The sequence below is a fragment of the Nicotiana attenuata genome, chromosome 11 (assembly GCF_001879085.1).
Source record: "Nicotiana attenuata strain UT chromosome 11, NIATTr2, whole genome shotgun sequence".
Taxonomy (NCBI): domain Eukaryota; kingdom Viridiplantae; phylum Streptophyta; class Magnoliopsida; order Solanales; family Solanaceae; genus Nicotiana; species Nicotiana attenuata.
In genome coordinates this window covers 47,801,791-47,814,291 of record NC_031999.1, presented here as the reverse complement: position 1 = coordinate 47,814,291, position 12,501 = coordinate 47,801,791, and the positions used below count along the sequence as shown (strand labels likewise).

The 12,501-nt window shown below is 35.9% G+C and overlaps 1 protein-coding gene across 1 annotated transcript; it reads right to left on the bottom strand.

Annotated features, from left to right (window-relative positions):
- LOC109234464 (25.3 kDa vesicle transport protein-like) lies at nucleotides 3,479-10,519 on the bottom strand. The gene is made up of 6 exons (XM_019400475.1): nucleotides 10,290-10,519; nucleotides 7,606-7,814; nucleotides 6,170-6,330; nucleotides 5,918-6,064; nucleotides 4,517-4,593; nucleotides 3,479-3,944 (listed from the first exon to the last, which is right to left on the bottom strand). Exons 2-6 carry the CDS (start codon nucleotides 7,791-7,793, stop codon nucleotides 3,861-3,863), a joined length of 657 nt encoding a protein of 218 aa, XP_019256020.1. The 5' UTR covers nucleotides 7,794-7,814; nucleotides 10,290-10,519; the 3' UTR covers nucleotides 3,479-3,860.

The window sequence follows — 12,501 nt, the reverse complement described above, 5'->3', positions numbered from 1 at the left end:
ATGTATATTAAAAATACATCGTCAGGACTTCCTTCTAACTGCAGAACCATGAAGCATTTGAACACTTGATGTTGGACTTCACAACGCTTCATTTGAAGGAAACTTCCAAAACAAATATTACTAGTTGTTTGTACTGCTCTGGAGTAAGATTTTCTTTGAGGTCGGAGACTATGTCTGTGTTAGTATATACACTGATATAGGGTGCAAATATAGGCTGTTTTTTCACAAACAGCTTAATTTCCTGCATTTAACAAGAATAAATACATATAAATAACTGAATACAACACATATTTTATAATACAACTGATATGAATGCATATAAATACAACTAAATACAAACTGCAAAAATAAACTGGAGTAAGAAGTCAGTGATCGAAATATATGTACATATATAATACATACACATACAACAAATAAGACATTGCAATTAGAATAAAACAGTGATAGGAACTTTAAAAATCCTTATAAATACAACTAAATGCTATATGAAAAGGTCAGTCTAGTATGTAAAAAATAGTGAAAGAACTATTTGAATACATCTAAATAAATCTAAATGCATTATGCAACATACAATTCAATAAAAGTCAATTTGTATACATCAGAATGCATATACATATTTGTATCATTGATTTCTGTAAGTACAAAATACATTGAATATACTTTTTGAATAAATCTAAATACATCTACATGTATATACATAAAAAACAGAGAAGTCAACATGTTTATACATATAAATACAGATGAATACATCAACAATACAGATGAATACATCAGAAATTACCTTTTCTTCCAGTGTATCCGAGCTTTTACTTGCTTCAACCTCCTTCCCCTTGACAGATAAAGCTTCAGAAATATGTTTTTTCCTTTTTTCCGCAATGGGAAGTCTTGTTTCTTTCAATGATTTCTCAACTTGGGTTTCTTTGAAATTGTCATGGCAAGATTTTGTTCTCTTCTCCAATGCCATATTTTTGGCTAAACCTGCATCCAATTCCCCTTGAGTGATTTGCAAGGAGAAAGAAGGCCCATCGAAAGTGAGAATTTTAGTGGGTATACCTCTGGTAATCAACTTGCGGGGTGTTGAATCAGACATTGTGAGAATACGCTTGGATACTGTTGATTAGAGAAAACTTGGTGAGTAGAGATGTTGAGAATAAGCAAAAATAGCGAAAATCAAAAAATTTAAATACTTACTACACTAATTATAGAAACAAATGACAAAAAACGAGAGGAAATCAGGGTTTATACCGAGATTGGGGAAGAAGGAAGCGGTGTGGGCGAGAGGTTTCTCTGCTTTTGAGCGTGTTTACAGGGAATGAGAAAGAGAATAGAGTGTATCAAAATAGAGAGAGAAAGAACGTGTATTGAGAAGTTTTTATGAAATACGGTAATTATGAGAGAGAAAAATAAAAAATAACATGTTTAGTGACTTAAGTGTAGGAGATAACCAAAATTAGAAATTTTGCTATAAACCATAAAAGGTATCTACAAAATATAATTTATTTTAATTGGTATTTATTTAAAATAAATAAGGTGTTAACCTATGCTATAGGAGGTAAAAATTCCTTATTGAAATAATGTGCTTGTTTCCGGGGGCGGCTCAATGAATTAGGTAGCCTAAAGCCAAACCATAATAAAAGGCCCATAAGCTTATTTCATAAAATCCTATACCCAATAACTAATGAGCCACAAAAAACTTACTTTATGATCGATAGACCAATCAAACAAGATAAAATAATAATAACTAATTCAGAAGAGCTAAAATTATAAAGGAAAATGGTCAGAAACAAAAAAATGAAATTGTTGTGCCTAGAGAAGAAAAAATTAGAGTTGAAGAAGGAAGCGAAAAAATATACTAAATAACAAACAACAACAATAATACCAAATTCAGTATAATTTTACAAGTGAGTCTAGGGAGGGTAGAGTGTATGCAGACCTTTCCCCTACCTAGAAGGCAGAGTTAATAGATTCCTAGCTCAAGAAAAGATGAAAAGAAATCAGTAGCAATAAGCAGTAACAACGACAAGATAATAAGAAAATGAAATGAAGGGAATAAATTTCGTTCTAAATAATGAAATAGAAATAAATTTTCTATAATCTACTCACTCAGTAGAATAGTTTCAACCATATTTGAAAAAGTAAAAAATATATATTTTGTGACCTTAAATGGTAATTTATAATAATAATAATAATAATAATAATTATTATTATTATAATAATAATAATAATATATTGGGGCCTTCTATATTTTGAGGCCTCAAGCGGTGGCTTGGCTTCATCCGCTTCACCCTTAAGCCGGCGCTGCTTGTTTCAATAACTACTCTAAATACAGGTCCTCTGCTCCAAAGAAATTTATCGCGCTATGGAACTTGAACATGCGAGGGTCACATTACAGTTCTTCCTCATTAAAATTTGGCTAAGCCAGAACTTTTGGCCTCCCAAAATATTACATCTATTTTGGTCAATATTTCTCACTACAAGGGCAAATGTCCAAGTCCTTTGTTCTTTTTCCTTTTCAAGAAGCTAGTAAAGTTAAACTCAAAGGCACAAGTAAATTCCTTTGAGGATGTTCCACACCCATGAGGAGCTTTTTCATTAGGGCAAAGGTCACTTTAGTTCACGGCTAAAATTATTTATATCTGGTAGCCGTAAAAGCATATAAAATTTATATATTTTTTGTATAAAATATTCAAATATATATATATATATATACACACACACAAAAAAATATATATTTTTCAGACTCTTATTTTGAGAGTGGTTTACAATATCATTTGACTTTTGGTTACTTTAACCCGCCTAATGGTGTTTTGTCCGAATGAATGGCAAGAATGCTCTCTTTGGTTGATCTTGCGTAAAGCTAGTAAGATTTTGCGGAAAATTCGGGCTAGCAGCTTTATTAACTACTGTATAAAGTCATAGATTTTCCCTTATGGAGGCAAAAATCGACTAATTGTATTGTATGAGTGGCAAACAAGATGTGAAATATTCAGAAGAGGAGAATGATATCAGATGGACTAGATAATACCACCTTGAGGAAATAGGAGAATTGGCTAATTTGACAAAGCAGGCGAAACCTTCATATCCGAGAAATGGCGAACTTAATTTCAGTTAAATCGGCGCTGTTGTGACGGATTTGGCATGAACTCCTATCTTGTCTATTAGTAACAACAAATACATGGAAAAGGGGAGCCAGGAACCTTTAAGCAAAATACCATTCCAAATTTGAACTATTTGGAGTATAACTCTCTCAGTCAGAAAGTCCAATGCAACGCCAACGATCAAAATAAGTAGCTAACAAGATATACAAGTTAGAAGGCATTTTCCGTTGCACAACACACGAGATTTTCTGGGAAATGTTGCACAATATTTGAGGGTTCCTTGCTTTGACGTACTAATTAATTACCGATCGATCCGTCCGTCGATATAAACACAACTTCAGTTGCATGTATAAGTGGGGAAGGGGGGAAAACGAAATACAGACGCTGCAATTTTTATACTGTATTTCTATATAACAATGTTGCAACCAATCCCCTCAGATACAAGAAAATGTTGCAACTTCAAGTTTTAAAGTTATGTAATAATATGCAAAATATGCTGAGAAGACCTGAGATTAGTATCATTTTTCAAAGTATACCAAAATTGTTCATCAAGGTCTATCTCTGTTTTACATTATCAAACTCATAGCTTGGGACTTGGGTGTCACATCCGCAAAAAACCAATCTCTTCATTGCGCAGACAACACGGCAGCCACCTTTTGAAATGTTAAGTGGTCTATCTGTTGCCACACAGTTTGATGCTGGAAAATCAGGAAGTAATCAAGAGTAATAACACTTCTCTAAACTGCATGTGGGATGGCAGAATCACCAAATCTTATTTTTCGCCCAGAAGAGGAGAATGACAACTCCAATGACAATAGCGACAGGAGCCCATTTCCGAATCAGAGCCTAAGTTATGAAGATATGAGTCAGTATATTAAAGTAATCGCAGATATAAAAACTAAACAACGTATTCCATGATAAGATAGGAAGCAAATCTGATACATGCCTACATGTTTATGCTAGTGCAAGGATCTAACAAGACACCTAAAACTAGAACCAGACGGGGGCAAAATTTCATTCCCATTTTCTGTTGGTTTGTCCTAGTCTAAGCACAAATGAGATTGAAGCAAGTGCAAGTTTCGAGGAGTAATGGCAAGAAACAGAAGTCCTCAATGGTGATACATCATGGTTTAACATTTCTCCATCCTATTTCTTAACCACAGGCCTCCAAATGGTCCGTTCAACGATAGAAAATATCCATCCACAATCAACTGGAGATCGAGCCCCATAATCTTCTACAGTGACATCCTACATGATATGAATCTGTGTGTGCATTAGAACGTAAAGAACAAATCCCAAGTTTCATGTTACTTGAAATCCTTCTACATCACCACTTTGCATTCTGACTAATGAAAAGTGGAAAGTACACTTCCTGCCAAGAATATGAGCACATTATCTTAAATTTCCATGGCACTAACCTGGCGATTTAAATCTCTTGCTTTATCAGCATATATGCGGGATTCTGATGTCAAGCGACTGGACATCTGACTGACTTCTGCAGAAATTCATATTTGAACAATCAAATCTCTAATATCAAACATAAACTATAGGATATAATCCCATGAAAATAAGAAGGATGAAAAAAGAGAGAACCAACTACATGACAAATGATACATGATAGCAAGAGTATTTGCTGATCGATATTAAAGCTTTGAGTCTTATGACTGACAGAGAAACATGTGTTTGGATTTATATCAATCAATCAACTATTCCTGATTCTCATATTAGTTGGGTTAAACTAAATAAATCTCTTTTTTTTTAGGTGCGGTGCGCAAGGCCTAGACTGTAGTGCAACGCCTAGGCGACGCGCGAAGGACCGGATAGCAAGCTACCCTAGTGGACCTTCCCCCTTAAAAAATTGAGTTAATATCGTGTGAGCCGATGACCCACATATCAGATATTAAACTGATAAGAAGCTAAGAACAGATAATTCTCTGCACCATTCCGCTTTATTCAGATTTATTTCATTCCAACTGGCCCTCGGGATTTCTCGGTTATAGAAAAATTAAATAATGTCTTTTAAGACAAATTAAGAGTTCTCCAAAACTAGAAGTTCTCTATATCTCACTTATTCCTAAAAGGATGTACATGTCTCCAACTATAATAACAGGACTCCTCACAAACACATGAACTAATGTGATATAACTAATAAGCCTTAATCCAAATGAGTTGGAATCAGTTATATGAACCATTTGCTTCCATCGCATTCTGTTCTTAGTTGCGCTTTCGATTACTGTGATGCAATAAAATGTCAAAATTGACGCAACTCTTAACTTTAATTTGACAAAGGTTGATTTTGGCCCACCCTTTTGCACCACAAACAGCATAGACTTTGTGAATACTTTTGAGAATATAAAGACTTCAAGGATAACAGCTCATCTGACAAATATACGCCAATTGGAGGAAAAGGCAGAGGTAATACAAGAAATACATGGAGGCTTTAATTTGGTAGCCTTATGATCACGGAAATGACGAGTATAGAATTTTGCTTTCCAGGTGTAAACAACGGAGAGAAAAAAGGAGGAACGAATACTTCACAAGTCATAACAAATAGGCATTACCTCTAATTAATATTTCAGGATGACAAATAAGCTAAAATATTAAAAAGCAAAGTAATAGCATAAAATACTAGTGAATAAAGAAATTGTCAGACAGTATTTGGTAGCCTTTCAGGGCTGAATTATAGCAGAACACTAAGCATCAGTAACTTCGCAGATGTTTAGAAGATGAATGAGGAAGTGCTAAGGTTAGCACAACAAACCTTTCCAAAATTATGGGATGGTAATGAGATCAGGCAAATATTGGGATGAGAGACTTACGATCCAACTTTTCACCAACACCTAAAACATCTTGTACATTTCGAGTCATTATCTGATGAACTTCGTAAAGTTCATCATTCAACTTTGTAATATTGCGCTGAGTTCTGGTGTCCTGGTACAGTTTCTTTGTCCTCTGTATAAATGTATCTTTTGAACCGAGAAAAATTACAAATTGCAAGAAGAAGAAAAATTAGTATTCAAAAGAAGACCAATTCGAAATTAGAAAAGAATAAAGTAAAGGTAAGACCATACCAAATTTAATAAAAGCATAGGGCCTAGCAGCAGTTTCAATTTGACTCCCATTGACACGCTCAAACTCATTCTTAAGATCTTCCAGGTATTGAAAGGTAAGTTTCTTGGGATAAGAGCGATCACACATTGTCAAATAACAAACACGGCCTTCAATGATATAACTGAGCTCATGAGTTAAGAGATCACTGAATCCCCAGAGAACACCTTACTTTTAGTTGGTGGAAAGAAAGCTTTAGTATAAAACAAGCAGCAGTTAAGTATGTTTATTTTGTAAAGCCTAGCGCAATCATATGTGTAACTTGGAAAGAAAATCCTGAGATTTTGTTCAATAAATCATACTTCCATCTATAAGCTTAAACCTGCTATTTTAATCTGGAAAATGGATAACATAATGCTTAAATAGATAAAGTGCATACCATGACCAAAAGCAGAAAACAGACTCACAGTTATATGATATGTACAAAATGCATCATGCCTATTGTTCAGCTTCTCCTTTTCTAAATGTATTTACCAGTTTCTGCAAATCCAAGGTTAGATGTCATTCAGATTATTACTTGTTTACTTTAGATTGAAAAAAGAATTGTATTGAAAGAGAAAAGGAGAGGATATATGGTAAGGGGCTAAGGGCAAGGAGTCCTCCAATAGGAAAACAAGAAAGATCCCCTTAGCTCATCTAAAGCATTAAGCTGGAGCCCCCTTCATCCCTTTGGCTATTATTTGGGTACTTTGAAGGGAAAGAATAACGGCAGTCTTTGAATGAGAAAATTGACTTTGTACAGATGAGGACCTGTCTTTTGTTTCTTCTTAAATTTCGGTCCAGTCCACCCAAGAAGAAGCCAGAGATTTGAAGGAGAAAATTGACTTTGTACAGATGAGGGCCTGTCTTTTGTTTCCTCTTAAATTTCGGTCCAGTCCACCCAAGAAGAAGCCAGAGAAGCCCTCGGTAGTTATACTACTTCTGTTTATATCATGAAAATTCCCAGTTGTCCCTAACTTTTGCAAAAATAACTACAGATGCTAAGCATATACTCAAGCGTATACCAAATTGTTGTTTCCCCAATAACTGTTCAAAAACAAAAAGGGAGGGGACAAATCATTGAATTCTTGAATATTCATTAGGGAGTCTCTAATGGAACCCCCTTCCACCCAAAAAATAAAACACAAAAATTAAATAATGCAGTCCCACTCACAAGTGCATAAACAAAATTCTGTGTCTTTCTCTGAGCTGGAAGTTGTTACACATCATAATGTTGAATATAAGATTTAGTGAAGTTATCTGGAAAAGACCACTCTGTTTCTTAGCTTGTACCATCTCACAATAAAATAAAATAAAAGGTAACTATGTGAGAAACTTCCATGAGCATGGCAACGAGAGATGTAAACACACCGGTAACATCGAAACAGATGATGTATGAAACAAAATACTAAAAGGATACTGGAAAATATAAGGCCCAGTTTCCACAGACATCCTTGATGCGTCAATCTGGCCCATAGAGAGGTTCTTGAACAAGGACTTGGCTTGCTGCTTATAGAAATCTGCATCTGGAACATCACGACCATCATCCAGCCCCTCAGCTAAAGGAAGACCATCAGTCACACGAGCAACCATTGTCAATTTCACCATCTTTCCTCCACAAGCATACAACTACAAGCAAACACAATAAGGTAAGAGCTAAACTTGCAGATTTGAAGCAGGAAATGTTACAAATAAGTTCATACTTTCTATTTCTTTTTTTAATGGTAACATTTTATACATCAGCACCAAGAATATGCTGGCAACAGTATTTACGAGCTACAGCCCTTGTGAACTTCACAAGGCTTCCACAAATTGTAGAATAGATTTTCTATCTCCTACACAAAACTCTTTACAGCGAAAGTCAAAATAAAATACAATTCATTTTAACTACTTGTATAGAATTACTCCTATCTTCAAAACATCTGTTGTTTCTTTCCTTCCAAATGGTCCACCAGATGCAGGCTGGCATGATCTTCCACCATTTTTTCTGTTTGACCCATCTAATAGCATAGTTCCAAGCTTTCAGTAGGTCACATGTGCAACAAGTCCATGGACAGTTGATTCCAACAAGGCCTTTTTATGGGACTTTCCTACTTTCAGGTCCCAATAAGTCTCAGGCTTTTTTTGTGCAAGAGTAAAAACATAGCGAGTAGCTTCTGTAAGATGCATTTTATTCTTTTACTTTATCTCTTGGAATCCAATGACTTTTGCTCTCATTCAGAGACTATAACTTCAATCCAATGACTTTCTACTACGTTAATCCAAATAAAACATTCAAAGTTAGCAAAGATGTATGACTTTGAAGGCACTCTACAAGATAAAATCATCTAAAACGTAGAGTGTATGAATACTGATCAGAAAATCCAATATTCCTAAGGGAATTAGAGGCGATTGAGATCAAATTGATATAATGATTCAAATGTGCAGAGTAAGTTGAAAAATTATGTTGTTCAGAACTTCAGATTAGGACTTCTAGAGATATTTAACACTCCTTACAACTTTGCGACGCTGTAGTCCAACAATTTTCTAATATCTTGTAATTCCCACTTTATATAACATACTCCCACAAATGATAATAACTTATGCATTATACGCTCTGAATATAACTTTCCATTAACCTATGAGCATGTCAATCACCTCCCCGAATGAAGCAGCTTTCCCTCCTCCTATCGTCCTTTGTGTAACTTAACTATAGAAAATAACAAGGTATAATGAATTCAAATTTTCGAGAAAGCAAATGCATTGCAGAATTTAAGGGCTCACCTCGACCCATGGCAAGTTGAAGCTATTTAAAATTTCATAAAAAGAATTCACCCCAAAACAGTTTCCTCTTTGAACTTATCAAAGACCTACTAAAATGAGCTATATTCCTCAAATATTACTCAACAGAATAAAATTGCATAATTCGGCACATCCTAATTGGGATAAAAACATAGTATGATGTCATTAGATTTACACTAGGTTCAGTTTTGCCTAGAATTTAGAGAACCTCTATTTTGCTCTGGAAGACAAATTCCTTAGTGTTGGAATGAAGTGAGTCCGCATAGAGCAAAACAAATATACATGATTCATAAAGTTGACCCCAAATCGTCGGGGATTCAGGCGCTGAGTTGCTCCGACACGGCAATTTAGGTGTCGCACCCGTGTAGACACGACAATAGTATGGGTGTGGGTATGGGATCCGTACCGGATTTGGTCAAACAAATTTGGGTACTTTGACCACGGTTGATTCCCGAAATCAGAACCAAAACTAGGGTAAATTTGAACAAATAGCATACCATATCTAGGAAATCAATCATTTACTTATCTATAACTTGAAAATAAAAAAGAAATCCACACTACAAAATTTCTCATAACTTAGAGATATTTTTGTATTTTTATTTTTTCGAATTATTTTTAGCCGGATCACTGCACCCATATCCGTACTAGGATCCGTATCCCCAAATCTTAGAATTTACGTCTCAAAGGATCCGACCTCTAGATCCGCACCCGTGTCGGACACCCGCACCTGTGTCCGAGCAACTTAGAATCAGACGTAGTAAAGTACATAATTCAAGATGCACAACATTGTGAACTTAGTTGCAGAATCGCGGTCTGGCTAGTCGTCAATGAAGTGGCAGGAGAACCATCAAGTCTCAAGTTCAAATCCCAACAGAGGCAAAAAAATACTAGGTTATTTCATCCAATCTGCCTATAGCTGGTACATAATGAAATAGTCAAGGTGCTCACAATCTGGCCCAGATACCACCATCATTGAGGAAAAAAATTGCAGAATAATTATCTTTAGACCAAAAACACTTTTGCAAATGTAACCTAACATTTCACACATGCAATAAGATTCACTTACAGAAGTTCCATAAAATTTAAATTAAAATAAAAAAGATGATTAAGAAGATCAAATGTGAACAAAAAAAGAACAATTAGCAGGCGATTTCAGTCCCGATTGAACTGTATGAATACTAGTATTTGAATCCTCTCTATCAATTTCGTTCTTGTGGGACTCATTTCATCAGAATACTCAACAATTTAGGTAAACGAAGCACATTGACATAAATAAATGGCAATAAAAGAAAAAAACGTTAAATCTGTGACAGATCAAATTACCAATCATAGGCGTCTTGACTCTTGACTCCTACGTTGGTTTATCGATGGATGTACTTCCCGATCTTCGGTTGTATTGGAAGTTTTTGAATTTTCTTCAGTTGATTTTTGTAATTAAAAAGAGTAATACAGGATTCAGGGAAGCGGGCAAAGAAGAGGGTTTTGCATAGATTTGGGGGGTAAACGTTAAAAAAGGTTTTTATTTAGACCTCGGCAAAAGCTGTTCAGCGTGTGCTCTTTGGTTTAAGTAGTGGAAATTTCAGAAGAAAAAAAAAGACAATGGTCCCTTAAGTTTGTGGTAAGTTTAATCTACACCCTCATAAGTGTTGTGAACCAGGATAACTCAAATGATATGTATGGGCCAGTTATTTGGACAGAGGCTGTTGGGCCAGGGGCTAAATTGCGAAGAGGCCCAAGAATCAGAAAGCCCAACAAGAGATTTGTCCGGGATCCAGGTTAAGGAAGCACGTGACGAAGTGAGTAAAAGGGATCATCGTCTAGGTTTGGAGGATTAGGCAAATGTTACGTGAAAAGCTCTGTACTTCTCATCTATTTCTGTCCAAGCTTCTCATCTCCTTCTTCCATGGTGTATTTCTAGCTTCTCATCCCTTCTGTTATCCTGCAGCCATCCTTTTTACTATTCCCTTGCAAATTCCAGTTGATTGTAATTCAATTTAGTGAATCAATATAGCTAGTTGGTTTGGTCGATATTTGGTTTATTACATTGGTTCTTTCATCCAGAAGTCTTCAATGAAGGACCAAATATTTCGAACTATCGATGATTCAATTAAGGTCGTGAAGGATTCGTGGTCCAAGGATATCGCTGAAATTCGTTCATTGTTACATGAGTTGGCTGAAAATCTTGCAACGAGTAAGCCTACTCCGGTGGAATTCCAACGATTTAGCGGCGAGGATCCAGAATTATGGATTTTTCAGGTTGAACGCTACTTTGAATTCTACGGCACATCAGAAAATAACAAATTATTACGCGCGCCTATTTATCTCGAAGGTGAGGCATTGGATTGGTTCCGATGGCTTCTCCGGAACAAGCAATTGAAGGATTGGGAACACGTTGTCGCAAAGGCGCGAATTCGTTTTCGTAAACAGCATCTCAAATCGCTGGAAGGTCACATGGCTACAATCAAGGAATATTCTACTGAAATTGAAGCCCAGGTGTTCGATAATATGCTACATGGATGTTGTTGTTCTAAGGTCTTTGCTACTGAGCGATCAGATATAGAAGTCCTTACTAATACAACGAAATCTGCTTTAAACAATGCAAAATCAGAGGAGGTCTAGGTGTTTGATGAAGGCTCTCAGGGAAATGGCAACACGCACCAGTCTCACTCTGAGACCTTGAAAACCAAGGTTACTTCTGAGGTTCTAGTTAATCAGATCAGTATTTCGTCAAACTCTGTTCCTTCCTTAGTAGGTTTAACTGGTTGCAATTGTAATGTGACTAAACTACTGGAATCTAAAAATAAAGAGGAGAAAAATGCAAGAGACAATGCAGCGGTAATAGAAATTTCTCCTCTAACGGATATAACTAGTTATCAAATTCCTTTTGCTAGACAAGGATATGTCATGTCGAATGCTATTGGGAAATTTCCTGGGATAGCATTTCCATTTGCTAGTGCTAATCAAAATATATTGTTCCATCACCACGATGTTAACCTACACAAATGCAATTTGGTTGATACTGGACAGGAGAGAAGATTTCATGGTTTCTTATTGTCTGTAACACATGAACCTACTATGGCGGAGAATATACAGGGATTACTCCGTACATTTGCTGAAAGTTACTCCAAGCAGTCCCCAAATATTCAGGCCCATAAAGCTGTTAGGTTGTCGCTTGCGATGTGTGGTCTAGTTTATAAAGCAAAGTCTACTTCGCCAGACTTTTCATTTGTTCTTGGTTTTGGTTTTTTTTCACCACATTTGTTGGCGCTGCAACATACTATTCAGTCATGGTTGTGGATGATTTCAAGCAGATTATTAGGATATTAGAGTGTCATGTTGATTCTATCTCCAATGATCTATGCTTTTGAATCAATTGCAATTTGATCCCGGTGTGAATTTGTTCATGGCAACCCCCAATGGACGCCCCCTGGTTGTTCCATTGTAACCTAGGACATCTATACACACTCTCTTACTTGTGAATCTTTACACATTCTGGGCTTTTTGGGTATTATCCTACATTCGTCGCACTATCGGC

What these genes read in the sequence shown, in the direction of transcription:
- LOC109234464 (XM_019400475.1), bottom strand. Translation starts at nt 7,793, where the DNA reads ATGGTGAAATTGACAATGGTTGCTCGTGTGACTGATGGTCTTCCTTTA. An exon ending in ACTGGGCCTTATATTTTCCA is followed by an intron (nt 6,331 to 7,605) that starts GTATCCTTTTAG and finishes TCATGAGCTCAG; the next exon opens with TTATATCATTGAAGGCCGTG. An exon ending in TGTTGGTGAAAAGTTGGATC is followed by an intron (nt 4,594 to 5,917) that starts GTAAGTCTCTCA and finishes GAATTTCTGCAG; the next exon opens with AAGTCAGTCAGATGTCCAGT.